The 17,043-nt window shown below is 38.2% G+C and overlaps 1 protein-coding gene across 2 annotated transcripts in view; it reads left to right on the top strand.

Moving 5' to 3' along the window:
* Positions 1–17,043, top strand: part of LOC127628768 (ephrin type-B receptor 2-like) — a 104,618-nt gene that overhangs the window by 67,686 nt on the left and 19,889 nt on the right. For both annotated transcript variants that reach the window (XM_052105636.1, XM_052105637.1), the window contains exons 4-5: positions 12,937–13,092; positions 14,598–14,933. In XM_052105636.1, the coding sequence (XP_051961596.1) occupies positions 12,937–13,092; positions 14,598–14,933 (492 nt within the window). The remainder of the gene's footprint in view (positions 1–12,936; positions 13,093–14,597; positions 14,934–17,043) is intronic.

Below are 17,043 nucleotides of genomic sequence, written 5' to 3'. Positions count from 1 at the left end.
CTGCCAGTGTGACACTTTAGTCACGCAATCTGGCAACCTTGAGCACGCAAGCTCCCTCTCCAATGTCAAAAAATAAGCGGTTTTCTGAAAACACTGTAAAACAGGTATGTTGGAGATTGCGGTGGGTTGACTTGTCCTTCCTAGTGTCCACAGGAAACTTACGCCACAAGTTTTAAATGTTTCATGCACTTTCAAACATGGTCAAGTAGTAGACTGGAGTAGAAAAATGTGTGTCTGCTGTGGGCGAGCTATCTAGAAAAAAAAAAAAAAATTTTCATGATCATAACATGGATTATTTTCACAAAAATAATCATAAAATAGGGCAACAGGTGCATATTATGGCTATGTGCCCTAAGTGTCAATGAAGTGATGCTCATTTTTGTGATCTATTAAATTAAACATACATAAAGAAAATGCAATTCACACAAACCCTTTACTTGAATACACCTCTTCTATAATGAACATTTTTCAGTTGCTGAGTTTAAAGTCATATTTATATTTTTTCTGGGGCTTAATGTAAATAATGTGATTGCATCAAGAGACAATAAAAAAACAATAATGTTTTTTTTAAATACCCTTAATTTAATTTAATTTAATTGTTGTTAATTAAATACCCTTTTTTAATTATATTAATTGTGCATCCATACCTTAATTTTCAACCTAGTCTCATAGCATAAATGTTACTATAACTACATTTTTGCAAACTGACTTTTATGTGCCGAATTCTACGTTTCGTCACAGTTTCCTAGTGAAATGAACACTAGAGGTCCTACAACAACTTCAGTTTTATTCACTTTCACACAAATCACGAGTACAATGGCTGATAATGACTTTATAAATACTTATTTTTCGCACTCTTACTCACACACAGTATGCTTTGATATCGAAACACTTTTACTTTATCACACATTTGAAAAATGATAAATTTTAATGCTTGTATTACAGACTCACCTACATTTACACACTTATTTTAATGTGATTAACATCTGTGGTAGCTCACCTCATAGAGTGTTGGACTTTGGACTCTTAAGGTGGTTCAAGACCAGCCAAGGACGCAAGCTGACACGTGAGATGAGAGTGAAGCAACATGACATGACATGGTTGCTTCAGAAAATATGCTTTTCATTTCTCATTTTGTTTTTGGACACTATTGGTTGGGTTTAGATGTTGGTTCAGGATAAGTATGTCTGTTTTGTGTCTACCTCACATGTTGTTTGAGATCTCTATTGGTAAGGTTTAGGTCAAAGTTTTAGGTTAGGGAGGTACATTTTACTCATTTAAATCTCCACCTAAAAACCTTGTCTGATTATGGCACCGTTTTACTCACTTTTGGTGCCCCCCGCTGGACATTTTTCAAGGAAACTGCAGCCAAACTTGTAATAATCATTTCGTTTTCCAAAATTTTGCTAAAGTCACGTAATGTTCATGATACCAGGCTATACATTTTAGATTAAATTTGTCACATTTTGTTAAATTCCATATGTTAAATTAAATAAAATGTGTATCAATTGATTCCACACTTCTGTCCACTTTTTTCACATTATGGAAATCATAGGGCCCTACATTTTCCAAACTCTATTAGTGATCTATTACAATTGGTGTTTAATGTGGCAAGGCCACGTTTTCCATAGCACAACAAAACTGATCAGCTTTTGTTATTTAAATGAGTCTGTCAGTATTTTGAGGATGTGTTTTCTTCTATCTAAACTGCACAGCCTACATGTCCTTCAACTATGTTCCATAATTATTCAAATTTCAGACATTAGTGACAATAAAGGCATGAAAGAATCTGTTAATGACTTTACTCTCTAGAGCTTCCTTTGCGGTATTCTATTTATGCTCAGATTTCTCAAGCATGTGTCTTGGCTAGTTGCCCTTTGGATTACACTGCTAGCTCGGGTGCTTCTCGCCCATGCTGGCTCTTTGGGTATGAAGGGGCAGAATTTCTGTCTCAGGCTCCAGCCTGTCCTGCTGGGTAATCCCGGCCGTTTTGTCAAAATCCAAGGTTAATCTGAATCTTCTGTTGCACTCAGCAGTGGTGATGAAAGGCTGGGAGAATTCCCTCACACATTGGTGTGAGTTAATGACCTTGCCTGATCGTATTAGAGAACAGTGCAGCTGTTGTCAGTTCTTTAAAAATTTACAGTAAATGTACATTGCAGTGACTTTTAAAAATGTTTTAAGAGTCATTATTTTGGGAGTCACATATCTCAGCTTTATAGGTATTTACAGCTGCGTCACATGCTCTATACTGTTTTTGGGAGTAATACACACCCGCCTAAAGCAGCAGATACTCTGGCGGTGGTGATTACTGCTTTTGAAAAAGGTCATGAGGCATCAGTGTATTACTCCCTGCTAATTCAGTGTCTGGGGGTCATAGTTTTAACTTCTCTCAAGAGATTATGGGAGAAAGATTTAAACTTGGTATTGGAGGAGGGAGTGTGGGTGAGGATTCAAAAAAATGTCAAGTCTGCATCTAGAGATGCAAGGGTTAGCTTTATGCAGTTTAAGATTTTACTTAGATTTAATTGGACCCCCTCTAGATTATATAGGCGTGGTCTTAAAGACACACCCACCTACTGGCGATGCCAATCAGAAGTTGGAGACACAACCCATGTTTTTTGGGCATGTGTTAAGATCCAACAGAATTATTTGTGTGACTTTTTGGACACTCAAAAATTAATTTGTCCCAGACTTTGTATTTTTGGCGATCGTGCAGTTATACATTCGGGGGATAAATAAATAATAAATAAATTGGGTTCTGACTAGCATGATGATTGGCAGACAAATTATTTTAAGGTGTTGGAAGTCGGACGGAGCGCCACCATTTCCAGAGGGAAATGCGGAGATGGGGCGGGTGGCAGCTTTTGAGGAGATAACAGATAGAAGGGTGGGCTTTGGGGACTAGTATTTCAGGAAGTGTGGTAGGTGTTTGGTGGTTTTTGGGGACTCGTGGGGAAGGGATGAGGATATAGAAATGTTTATTATGTGTGTGTGTTATTTTATGTGACCACAGGGGTGTTATTTGGGGTTGGTGTTGGGGGGGTTATCAGTTAAATGTTTATTCAGTGTGTATGTGTTGTTTTCTCTGTTGTGTTATTTTATTTGAATCAGTAAAAAATGTTAATTGCTAAAAAAATAAATAAACATTTTTTTTTTTGTAAGAAGCTGTATTTGCATTAGTTTTTAAGAATTTGCTCAAGCTGTTTTGTTTCATCTTTCACTTTAATTTACACTGCTATTTATACTAGACACTCATGAAATAATGAGGCACTGTGGTCCTGTGAATTTCTAGACCAAACGTTGTACATAAGATTTTAAATCCTCATGTAATTTATCTCAAAATTAAGGTGAGAATTCTTTTAATAGTTGAGGCCTATTCGGATGGGACTAGTTTTATCTGAGAAGGTTTAGGGAATTTTGTGTTTTACAGACAACTTACTCCAGTCCAAATCTGACAAGTCTGTTTTCTTTCTTACACAACCTTCGTAAAAATTTCAGAGCAAATGACCTATGGTTTTTCAGTTAACTGTCCAAAATCCTGTCCGAATTTTAGTGTCTGTGATTACTCACATTGAATCTTCACATTGCTTCTCCCAGGGGCGGATTATGACTAGCAAGGGCCCTCCATTTTTCTTTTAGGGCCCCTCTGGCCCAATTATCTTTCAAATTTGAGATCCACACAGTAATTTTCTTTGATTTAAGTCTCTTTTAATACCCGTTCTGTTGATTTTTTTTTTTTTTACAGTTAGTTTATCTCAAACATACAGCACTGTCATGGCAAAGAAACCACTCAACTGAAACAGGTTTGCTGAATAGCCCCTGTTCTTAAAGAGACAGTACCATTTTAACATTTTGTTATACATCATGTAAATTAAATGTTAGTATTTGTAAATACTACAAATTATGCATACAAAAAAACAAGAATGTAACAAAATGTGTAATAAATGCATATATTTAAAGGGGCAAATATACAGTATGACATATTTTAACTTCATCAAACACGTCATATATAAAGAATTTAACAAATAGACCCTTGCGTGTACATATGGGTTTGGTGACACTTGGCAAAAATTTCAAGCAGTTCTGGCTCACGCTGCCAGATCTTTTTTAACTCATTTGAATGATGAGGTGCGTTGCATTCAGAAGTGATCCTCCCTATTTGCAATGACCCTACAGCTTGGCTACCATTATTATTCTCCCATCGAAAAGTTCTGTGAAGGCATAATTTAGGCCCTTTAATCTGCTTTAAGATGCTCTCTTTCTTTCTTTTCTTTCTTTCTCTTACTGTAAGACCTGTAAACATTTCTATTGTCAAGCATTTCAAACTACTTTAAACTTAACTTTCATACAAGGATTTATCAAACCAACATTTTAGTTTGTCTCAACAAACTTGAAATTTCTAGGTCAGTACTTTTGTACCACACAAAATAAAATATCAATATCCCTGCAAACACATCTGTGGCCTCACGTTGGCCAAGAAAGCGTTGGAGAGGGTTTGCAGGGCTTACAAAAGATTGCATCCATATCTTGCCACATTAAATTATGTCTGTCAATAAAATAGGGCTGTGATGTCAGTTTCTGCATTGTCTGAGGAACAATGGAGACTTTTTTCTCTCCTGTGAATTTAATTTCCTCGCTGTCATCCACTCTGTGATCTCAGACTTAGGTTTTTGAGTCTAAAAGCTTGTTTATGAAGTGACAGTGTTTACAGATGGAGTCATATAGCATATGCTTTGTTTATTCCACTGATTGATGAAGCTGCAAAAAAGGATGTGATTTTACCATAAGCTGTAAAATGCAGCTTATGTGTAATTCAGTAGCATTTATATGATTTTTAAAAACGAATTAATTTTTTTGGATATTAAATGACTTCCTCTTATCCCAGATTAATATTGAGAGACAACTATAGTTGTTATAGTGAGCCATTTGTAAGTGTCAAGTGACTGTGGTGATATCAAAACATAGTTTTTTTGAGCATCCTGAATAGCCTCACATTGCATCAATGGCTCAACCAATGCCGTGAGTTTGGGGCATGACTATAGTTTGTCGACTTCTTTGTATTATTTTAAGTGCATATACAGTAGTTTTACCGCTTATCACACTTTACCATTGTTTCATCACTCCTGCACAGGCAGATGACTGCTAGAAGGTGGGAACTATCAATGAAGAAATCAGGCACGAAATGAACACTCCTCAACTTCGTCTGTCATTGCTACCACAAACTAAGAGAGATAGGGAAAAAGAGAGCTGAAAGCAGCTGTAAAAAAGCAGTTCAATTCTATAAAATGTTTTGCACTTTTATTTCTTCTTCTTTAATTGCACCAAAACGGCAACTTGTTTATTAATCTTGGACAAAAAATAGAGCAAATAGTGGTAGATTCTATTTGCACTAAGTGCTAATAGCGATTAGATGCTATTTACACTAAATTAAAATAGCAACAAAAAGCATCTTCTTTGCACCCCGGGGCAAATAGTGACAGATACTATTTGCACTCCTTTTTAAATACTAAAATAAAGTATAAGGGCATCCCTACAGAGTGTCCCACAGACACCATGAAACACGAAATATTCACATATTCTGCACGAAGAATACACATCCAAACCATCTTTACACATTATCATTGAAGTGACACTTAAAGGCACAGTCTATCTTTAATCTCTGTGTTTCCACCAGACCTTTGGTGTGCCAATAGCCGCACTGGGTGGCAGGTATTATTTACACCTAGTGCAACTGGTCAATCCGAATCTCTCTGTTTTTTTTATGGTGTATAAATATACTTGCAGATCTCACATTCAGCATGGCTTATGAAACATCACCTTTGGAAATTAATAAATAAAGGTATAAAATATGCAGGTACCTATGAATGGAGGATCAATTTCTAACATTCGTTCGGTATCTCACTATGTGTAACGCCTTGGGCATGGCCAATCCAAGAAGCACCAATAGCGCTCTGTCTGTCAGTTGACATACCAATCACAGTATTGATGAGTGAATCCCACCTCCCTAATATAAACTACTGCTATAGGTGCCTACTTCTACTTCTCTTCCCCATGAAGATAATTGTAAGCTATCCTTAGCAGGACTCGCTAGAAGTGGTTGCTTTACAGTTCATCAGGCGATCGTTCAGGTACGTTGCGGAAGGCAGCTGTTCTTTTGTGAGTATATTTACTGTCAAAGTGAATTTATTTTGTGCTGTATTTCTATTGCTATTCTCTGGGTGGCATGAACCAGTGTGTTGAGGCAGGTGTGCGTTTTCTCTGCGGATTTTAGCTTTTATATCTTCTACCTCTCCAGCATGTTGTGGTGGTGTGGCTGATTGGCCAGTCTTGTCACATTAAGGAGATTAACATAGAATCAAGTGGCACATTTTGGTGAGCTGCTTCTGTGTTCTTGAGTTCGGGTTCTGTCATGGTAACTGCGATCTCACCGAGTGGTGGAGTGAAAGGAAAGTATCCCTTCCTTCCATTGTGCTTTTGGATCTATGAGCCTGCCTAAGGATTCGTACACGCTATGTATCACCTGTCTTGAGCTTTGGAAAAGAGAGTGTGGGTCACAGCGTCAAGTAATGGATTTTTTTCTCCGCCACCAGTGGAAAAAAAAAAACAAACCGGCTGGAGGGACAGCACATCTTGTTGCGGACCTCAACCTACATTCATCAAGAGGAGCCGCCCAGAGCTGTGGTCACAACATGGGTCTCACCGTTTTGGGCGAACAGGCTATTTGGCTTGGTCTGTCTGGCCTGTCTGAGAGGGAGAAGACAGATTTCCTCTATTCCCTGGTGGATCTGAAAGCCCTTTTCAGGGCTACGGTGCCCACAATGCAGCAGCAGTGTGATATAAGGAAAAAGGATAGGGATGTGTTTTTAGACCTGCCTTACCCAAAAATCCACTGCTCGCCCCCCGCAGCCATCACGTTCAGGTTTCACAACCCATTGTAGAGGTGGGCAATCTGGATTTAGAACCCAGACCAGGCCCCCTCCACCACAGCAGTCAGTGCTTCTCCACTACTAGATGCTGCCGCAGGACCATCAATGAGCAAGAGCTTCAGCGGGCCCCTCTCTGTTCACACAGACAGTTTGTGCACATGCGCATTTCACCCCTGGGTTTTGTCTATGATAAAACGGGGTTATCGGCTGCAATTCACTGTCAAACCACCGCTGTTCAACTGTGTGTGTTAATGTCAATAGCGAAGGGGGAGTCAGCTTGGATTTTGGAGGTGGAAATAGCCAATTTGCTGAGCAAAGGGCAATAAGGTTTGTGCCGCTGATGGACAGCCATCAGGGTTTTTACTCCAGGTATTTCGTCATCCCTATGAAAGGAGGAGGTCTCCGTTCAATTCTGTATTTGCAGAACCTCAACAAACACCTCAGATGATACAAGTTCAGAATGCTCATGCTCAAAATGCTCATTCCAAAGACTGGTTCACATCAGTTGATCTGAAGGACTTATACTTTCATGCAGGCATCTACCCGTCACAGAAAATTCCAGTTTTAAAAAAAAAACATCCTAATCAGGAGTAGCTTACGAATTTTTGATGGTGCTTTTCGGACTTTCATTAGCACCGAGAGTTTTCAGCAAGTGTGTGGAAGCAGCACTAATTCCACTGAGATTAAAGGGTCTCAGAACGTCTGCTTATCTAGATAATCTACTTCTCTGCATGCCATTGTCTCAGTTGTCTAGGTCTCAGATTGAACTCCGATCTATATCTTGAGTTTCTGTCAGAGGAACACATCGGATCGATTCGCTAGTGTTTGTCCCTTTTTCAGAAAGGAAAAAAAGTCTCATTCAGGTTGTGTCTACACCTATTGGGTCTGATGGCCTTAACGGTGTCAGTTATTCCATTGGGACTAGAGAGAGTTTCAGCACTGGATTGCAGCACAAAGCTTATATCATCGTCATCATTTAAATTGTAGAGTGAAGTGATGTCAGAGCGACTGAACGGTCTCCGTCACTGGAGAATCCCTGCTTTCCTTCATGGGGGAACCCCTTTGGGGGCTGCCACTCTGAGGAAAGTAGTGAAGACTGACGCATCTCTCACAGGTTGGGGTACGGTGTGCAAAGGCAGAATAGTATATGGGGTTTGCTTCAACGCACTCTGCGTATGATCGGAAGAGGGCTGTGTTTGAGCAATGGTGTGCACATAGACACATTGTTCCATTTTTATGTTCAGTAGCAGATGAATGTGTTTTCTGCAGGAACTTTTATTACGTCAAGATTTATCTTGCAGCCATATCAGCTTGTCTTCTGTGGATTGACTCGAATACATTGGGTCAGCACCCGCTTGTTTGCAGGTTCACGAGGTGCACAAGGCATTTGAATAGGGTGTCAAAACCTCTGGCTCCATCATAGGATCTGTCTATGTTCCTGAATGCCTCCATTTGAGCCAGTTGAAGGTATAGAATTAAAGCTCTTTTCACTAAAGGCAGCTTTATTATTGGCCCTAACAACAGCTAACCGGGTTACTGAACCACATGCTTTGTCAGTTTATCACTCTTCCATGCGCTTTGCTGTGGATTTATCAAATGTGTTTCTTAAAACGAATCCAGCCTTTGTGCCTAAGGTGATCAACTCCATGTTCAGCTGTAAGACGGTGGATTTTCTAACTTTTCACCTGCTGCCTTTTTTCTCACTGGAGAACGAGCAGCTTCACTGCTGTGTCCAGTTCTTACTCTACATTTGTATGTGGAAATATGGAGGCATTGTGGAAATTGAATCAGCTTTTTGTTTCTTGGGCTGATTCTCATAAGGGCAGACCCATATTACAACATGGCCTCTCTCATTGGGTAGTAGAGGCTATTATATTAAGTTATAAAAGTCTAGGGTTGGGACATCTGGAGGGCTTGAGAGCTCATTCTACCAGAGGCATGGAGTGCCTCGTGAGCACTGTTTAGGGGCATTTCAGTCCAGGAAATTTGTGCGGCTCACACTTTTGTCAGATTGTATACACTGGATGTTACAGAGCCATCACTGGCTCATTCAGACCTTGGTCTGGGTGCGTAGTCTGCCGATGTGTAAAAAACAACAACAACAACAAAAACAGTTAAAAGCACAAGTGTGTGACCAATGTTAGACAGAGAAACTGGTTCTCTGATAATAGGAGTGTGGTAACTCACCAAACTTCCCTCCTTGCAGTTGCACATAGAGGAGATATGCAGAGAATGAAGTAGGCACCTATAGCAGTGGATTATACTATACTGCTGTGATTGGTCTGTCAACTGACAGATGGGGTGTTATTGTTGCTTCCAGGATTGGCCATGCCCAAGGCGTTACCCATAGTGAGATACCTCACTCCTGTTATCAGAGAAGCAGGGTTACGTGAGTAACCTAATGTTTACATGGAGACATGAAAATATTCTATCGTCATGCTATCGGGTAGCTCTAGTAAAATCTGATTTTATTATTGTCCTTTAATACAACACACAGCAACAAGTGAATGGTCTACTTACTTTTTTACTCTAAATGCTGAAAATTGTCCTACTGTACATTAACAAATGATTCTGCTGTACTTCCTGTGGTTGTGTGAGAGTTGATAACCCCACACCACTAAAATCTGGTGTTATTCTCTAGTTAGTTACATTGCGGCTGATAACAAAATTATTTTACTACACTTGCCAGAAATGAAACTGCTTTCTTCCATGTTGTTAAAATAGTGGATACATCACAATGGTAATTATAAATCAGTGGCATTTAGTTTTTATGTAATAAAAGAGTTTATTTTTCATGTTTTGAAGACATATACTGTCGAGTTACAGGCCTACTCTTAAGTTATATTATGATCCTTTATAGCAGTTGAGTCACTCTTCACTTCGTTTTTTTCTTTAAAAAAACAAGCTTAAATCGGTGAGTGTGTTTAAGAGAGGCCAGAAAATGTCTTTGACCAAAGTATAAAATATTATACAGAGGCACTAAAGTGTTTACTATGATTTCCCTGTTGTAAATTTTGCCTCATAAAAGAGTGCAACTGTTCACAGGAATGAAGATCTATAGATCTCTTCGATTATAAAATATCTTAAGGTCTACAAAGGTCCTTAGTCAGTTTGTCCTAGAATTCCATTAACACCTACTTAAATACTCCAGTCATGTACAGTACATGGCACAAAACGAATATGTCACCAGGATATTGTGCTGCTGTCATGCTCTCTCACACACTATTGTCGAGCCCTGTGGTACCACCGATTTAATTCTCCTCCTGTACACTGTCACTCACACCCACTCTGCCTCATTCAACTGTAACCAACACCTCATTCTCTGCTTCCTCTGTTCTAACTCACTGTGATGTGTGACAGTGTAAGCCTTATATTCCTTCTGGCACAAAGTGAATGTTCTGTCATTAATCATAGGCTGAGAGGCACAGGCAGGAGTAATGTTTTATTGTCAAAGCCATTTGGGGTATTAGACTAATAGAATGAATTTCATCATACTTCATAGAACTCACCATGTTCTTTGTTTTGTGTTAATTGCTTTGCACCTGTAGAAGAGATCTATATTTCATTTACTCTAACGTTTGGTCTATACCAGCAACTATATTTCTGTTGTACTACAGATTCTTGTATTATGAGCATGGGGTTTATTTTGGCTGTGGGGCAGATGTCAGCTCTTGATTGTTTTAGTTTAAGCTAATAAAGGATGCTATCTTTCAGTCTGTGTCAAGGAAATTAAGAGAGATTTATTTTGGTCAAAACACTGCCTGAGTCTAACATTACTTAGACTCAGGCTTATGTTGTTTAAATTAAAATCCTTATTAGAGCCAGTTAATTCACTCTGTGGCCATCTTGGTAACGCCCACAAGGAGATATTTTTTTGAAATGCAATTGCAGCTCCTGTGTACTTGATTGAGGAAAGATGGAAATCTCTAAAATGATTACATTTCAGGAACATATTTAAAATCAGAAATAAAATGGCAACAATGGTATCATAAATTTAGCTTCTTTAGCTCAAATAACACCAAATATCTGTGTTTCATAGGTTGTTTCAGCTAATTTGCATGCACAGTCTGGAGTAAGACGATTTTTGTATTAAAAGGTGATTGGCTCTTGTAAATACCCCATTAAATCACTCAAAAAGCTCTGTTTACTTACCTGTGTCAACATACTGCATATCATATTGAAACAGGAATTTTGGCATGTCAAAGGGTTGAACCCTTTTCATTAAGTAACCAATATGAAAAAGTAAATGATTGCTTGTTGGTTGTAGGAATTATACTGAGGAGGAGCATTCAAGAGTGCATTGGTTTGGAAAAAAATATGTGCAGTGTAGGATGAGTCATCAAAATTTTAGGTCTGAAAAACAGTGCATTTGAAATCTGCTAAACTTTTGTTTTGTCAACTTTTAGAAGTACGCTTACATGTAAATGGCTTCAAAGTTTAAAAATTGTTTTTTTGATTTCATGGGTTCTATAACTGAAAGGTGAGACTTCTTTTCCTATAGTGAACATATTGAATGGTCTGTTTCCTCCTCCTGTGCACTCTCCCTTTGATCACATTCATATATCATAAATTATATAAATTATTAGTCATTAACTTCTATACTCTTGGTAAAGTAAAAGAATCATATTCACATATACAACTAGTCACCCAGTGCCGTCATGATTAAAACAAAGCTTTCAAGTAATTGAAGCCTTCATTCACAAATGAATTAGTTCTGAATAGCTCAAGCACATTTGCATTTTGTTTTCGGTAAGACTAGGCAGCAGAAAAGAGCTGTGCTGTGATTTAACAAGGTCTTTGTTAATGTTTTCTACAGATATATCTGAGTGCCATTCTGTTCTTTGTTTGCCAAACAAAAGATTATCAGCGCGAGACCAAGCTTCAAAACTTCACTGGAGGCCCATCAGAAGCCATTATGATGTCTTTCATTTACTACTTCTGCCTTTGATTCCAGGCAGAAATATAAAGAGCGCTGTTGTTGTATAAATTAAGTGCTCATGGCTTGGCATACATTTCCAGACATTTACAATTGAGGAAAATATACGTAAACCTGCATCCTGCAAAGATGACTGCAATTTGAATGTACAGTGGTCCAACTTTTTCTTTACTTTAGGACATTTAAGTCCTAAAATTTATTTGCATGGATATAGCAAAATGCCAAGCCAAGTGGCATCTGCAAACAAATGATGCTAGACTGTTTCTCAGAACTGGCTTCACTCTTCATAGCCATTTTTTTTTATTATTACTTTTTACACACTGGTCCAAATTTACAAATTTTTTAGTGGATGTATAAAGCCAGTTTCCCTCAGTTTCACACAGGTGTCTGAGAAGAGTAACCAAAATGTAGTTCATCACATGAACTGTAAACAATTTCCATTAATGTTTAACAACCAGAAAGTGTCTAAATACTTATTGTCTTAATTTTAAACAATTTATGTTTTATAATTTAGCAATATAATAAAAAAAATAATAATCTGTCCCAAATACCAGTCCAAGCTTAAAAAAATTAATCCCAAATGTGTGTGTAGACTCAAAAATATTATAATACAAAGGTTAAAAAATTTGTTTGCACTCAAATGTAGAAATAAAATGACACATGTATAATTAGGTTATACAGTGGCCCAAACAGAACAAAATATGTGCAAAAAGTACCAAGTGAATTTACAAAATGTTTTCGGGATTACCTCTTCATCAGTGCTTGGTTTTTGTTTTTCGATCTTTGTCTGCAAACTCATTTTTAACCTTTGTTTTATTATTTGAAAACTTTTGTAATTTGAAACCTTGCTTAAAATGTTAGTTATTTAAAATAAATGCTACTTTATTTCACAAATGTACATTTTTACATTTTAAGTGTTGTCAAATACTTTTGTGGTCACTGTAACTGCAAAACATGTTATTAGGGAAATTAACAAACCCCTAAATTAATCTCAACTGAATCCCTTAATGGGTGTCAAGTTTACACTATTTCGCAACCCCCCATGGTCTTTGTCTCTTTTTCGTATTTCAGCATGTCCTTTCGGGTTCTTCAAAGCATCACAAGGGGACCAGCAATGTCTCCAGTGTCCCATCAACAGCCGCACCACCAACGAGGGTGTGACCAACTGTGTCTGCCGCACTGGATACTACCGTACGGATTCCGACCCACTGCAGATGCCCTGTACCAGTATGTCATTCTCTTACACTGTTTTATGTCAATCCCTATGGTTTTTACTCTCTTCTCTGTGGTGCTCAAGAACATCTAGTCAATTCTGATCATTTTCAAAGATCTTTAAAACATGAAGCATTTTGGCTCAGTAGATTCATGTTATGGATACACAAAATGGCCAAAATATGTGGACACCACTTGTTTCGTTATTCCATTTTGTGTACTTAATGTATGGTGGTTCAGTCTTTTCACCTCTATTGACTTTTAATTGTTGTGTATGGTTGCCTTTTTTAGGGGCTTCCGTTAAAGAAAAGAGTGTTGGTCCATTGGTGTAACTCACTGAACAGCAAGAAAAGGGCTGATGAGATTTGCAGAATGCTCAGTTCTTTTGGTTAGGGTGGGCCAGTGTTAATGGTAGAGCAGTGCTGAACGCTGTCAGTAATCTGAGCTGCTACTCTGGGTCCAGAATAGAGGGAGGAGAAAATTCTTCCTTTCCAGGCTTGTTTTACATTACAATGAGCCACTTCTCCTTTCATCCCTTGTCATTACCCATTATGAAATTATTACTTTAATGTGGCTTGTTTGCAAGCGGAGATTACTTTGATCCTGCTTCTTTTTAAGTGAACAGAGGTAATAGGCTAATGAATAAGGGAAAATCAGATCATAAAAGACTCAAGACTGAACCGTTAGAATGTGCTTAAGTCAGCAGCCCACCAGAATGCACAGGGAAAGAGACACGGAAAGTTGGTTTGTAGCATTTTTTATTGCATATATTTTGGTTGAATTATATTGGACATAATATTACTCATAACTATTTTGCATAATCCTTGTGAACCTGAGTGTTGCCATTTTCAAAGGATAGGGTATAATTTGTTGTCCCATGATGATTTTTACACATTATGGGCGCGATTTTGCGTCCATCCACGCTGTTTTTCATGCACATGACGGATGTCTTTATCCAATGTCTTTTTCACATCTTGCAATTTTTCAGTGTATCACACAGTTGCACTGCTTTTTTATTTGATTTCTTTATACTGTGTCAAGTAAAAAAACTTCAACATGTCTCGAGACACCTTCATTCTTTTCAGCTTTTTCTAGCACCAGAATGCATCCTATCTGAATGGCCCTCAAAGGTACAAATCCTATGTGTTTTGTTATGAAAGCAATTAACTATAATCTAATGTAAAATTAACATTGCATGTTAAGCACATCAAATGTCAGTATCCATCCCTAATTTTAGGTAACAGGGTTGCAAAATGTACAAACTTCATATGAAACGGATAGACAATAAAACAGCTCATACTTTTATGAGTCACTCTTAATATCTAGTTCGATCTCCTGAGTTTGATGCTCAAACATTCCGAAGGGTTTAACACCACCTTGTGCTGACCATTTCATGGAAGGTGCCGGTTATCTCCCCATAACCCAGGCAACATCTTCTAGTCTTGACTTTATTTAACTTTAAGTCCTGATAAGTGCTGGTTAGAATTGCTGATGAGGCAATGTGATTTCGATTTCCACAGCGGTGCCCTCTGCGCCCCAGAGAGTGATCTCGAGCGTGAACGAGACTTCCCTGCGGCTGGAGTGGGATCCACCGAAGGAGAGCGGAGGCCGTGAAGACGTGGTCTACAACATCATCTGCAAGAGCTGCGGCTCGGGTCGAGGGGCCTGCACTCGCTGTGGTGACAACGTACAGTTTGTGCCCCGGCAGCTAGGCTTGACCGAGTCCCGGGTGCATATCAGCGATCTGCTGGCCCATACGCAGTACACTTTCGAGATCCAGGCTGTGAATGGAGTTTCCGACCAGAGTCCCTACTCACCTCAGTTCACCTCCATCAACATCACCACAAACCAGGCTGGTAAGAAAACAGTAAACAAAGTTAATGGTGTATTTTCAACTAGATGAGAGTTGGATTCAACTTGAAAAATGTATTTTTAAGAGCATCTGTGTTTGGTGAGTTTTCTGGAATTGGGTATTTGGTACTACTTCGTTCGTTCCATACTCCAGAAACTACAGTCTAATTAGAGTCTAATTACCATTTTTAAAGCCCTTGATGGTCCTGCACCACAATATTTAGCTGATCTGATTCATCCATACTGTCCTTCTTGGACTCTTTGTTCTTCTGAAATCAATTTATTAATGTTTCCTAAGGTCACATTGTCTTTGGGTGGTAGGTCATTCAGTTTCACACCCCCATAAATCCTGGAACTCAAGCATCACTGTAAAATATCATCTCTTCTTATCTTCAAAACATCTGTATACCCCATGTTATTGAAATGCATTCTGACACTTTTTGTGATTGCAATCAATTTATCCTAATTTTGTTATAGACTACTGTTATTCTCCTGCCTGTTGTACTCTTTTCTCTTACTATATATCTTTGTTTGCCTCTTTTTTGTTTTGTTCTTTTGTTTCAGGTCCAGTTGTTTCCTGTCATGCATTGTAAAAGGAATATTCTGGGTTCAATACAAGTTAAGCTCAATCGACAGCATTTGTGATTACCACAAAAATGTACTTTGACTCGTCCCTCCTTTTCTTAAAAAAAAAGCAAAAATCTTGGTTCCAGCGAGGCACTTACAATGTAAGCGAATGGGGGCCAATTTTTACAACTGTTAAATTGACTGTAAAAATGACAATTGAAGCAAATTTACAGCTCAAATAATACAGAAGTTTTAACAGAAGAATTAATACACATGCTTTTATAAAATTATAAGCTTCACATTTCTGTATTTAAACCCTCCAAAAATTGGCCCTTTTCACTTCCATTTTGCTGTAACCTTGATATTTGCTTGATTTTTAAAGAAAAGGACAAATCGAAAAAAAAATTTGTGGTACTCAAAATTATGCCACAAATGCTGTCGACTGAGCTTAACTTGTATTGAGCTCGGAATATTCCTTTAAGTGTCCTTGGGTTTGTTTACAAAGCTATAGAAATAAAAAAGACAATTATTATTATTTATCTAGCAGTAGCAGACTGTTGTATTTTACACACTAGTGTGTATTGTGCATTGATAACATGTAGAATACAGCATCTCTCTGAGTCTAGCTAGTTTCTGTGATGTTACCCAGCAATCTGTCCAGACTGGCATTTTTTCTCCAGATCGGGTTTCCCATGTTCCCTCATTTTTATCTGAGAACAGAAAGCTTTTCCACAGCACTCATCATATTGATCTTAATAGGGATTTTAAATGTCAGTAACAAAGAGCCAGCTCAAAAGGAACATAATGGTGTTTAATATAACATTTTAATGGGAGCCGTGCCACCCGGCTGTGCTGCAGTGAACTGGAGGCTGGGGCTCCACCGGTGTGCCTGTCAGTCCACTTTACTGCATCACTGCCGACACTAAAAGACAAAACTCCACCTCACTCCGCCTGCACCTACCAAAAACAGAGAAAGGGACAATGCCAGAACCTTCTGGTGAGCCAGAGCGTGAGTGTGAGCTCGCAGTCATTGACTTTACACGGCACTCAGGAACTATAAACCTCCTCTCACACTCAGGAATTTATTAATAATTTTGCTCAGAGAAACTTACAAGGTAATGGTTTTTATAGAATACGCAAGCACATATCAAGCTTGGAATGGTCATAAAAGTAAATACAATTTGAAAGCTCTTCAAGAAAATTGGAACACTATTTAGTTTTAAATCATTTTGTTTGGATATTTGGACTAGGGAAGGAGTTTAGAGAGTATGGGGGGAATTCACAAAACAGTTGCATCACTTTTGTTCTAAATGTCTTGTACTATAACCATCTGCGATCTGGTTTAAAGGAATAGTTCACCCAATATGAAAATTCTGTCATCATTTACACACCTTCATGTCATTTTGCTTTCTTATATGGAACACAAAAGGAGATATTTTAATGAATATTATATGCCATCTTGTAAATACAGTGGCAGTTGAAGCTTGAAAAAGGACCAGAAGAAGTGCACGAAGGCATTCTTCTCTGTGAGAAGAAAATATTTCAACA

This window comes from Xyrauchen texanus, chromosome 35 (assembly GCF_025860055.1).
Source record: "Xyrauchen texanus isolate HMW12.3.18 chromosome 35, RBS_HiC_50CHRs, whole genome shotgun sequence".
In the NCBI taxonomy this organism is placed as follows: Eukaryota; Metazoa; Chordata; class Actinopteri; order Cypriniformes; family Catostomidae; genus Xyrauchen; species Xyrauchen texanus.
This window is presented reverse-complemented; position numbering and strand designations above follow the sequence as displayed.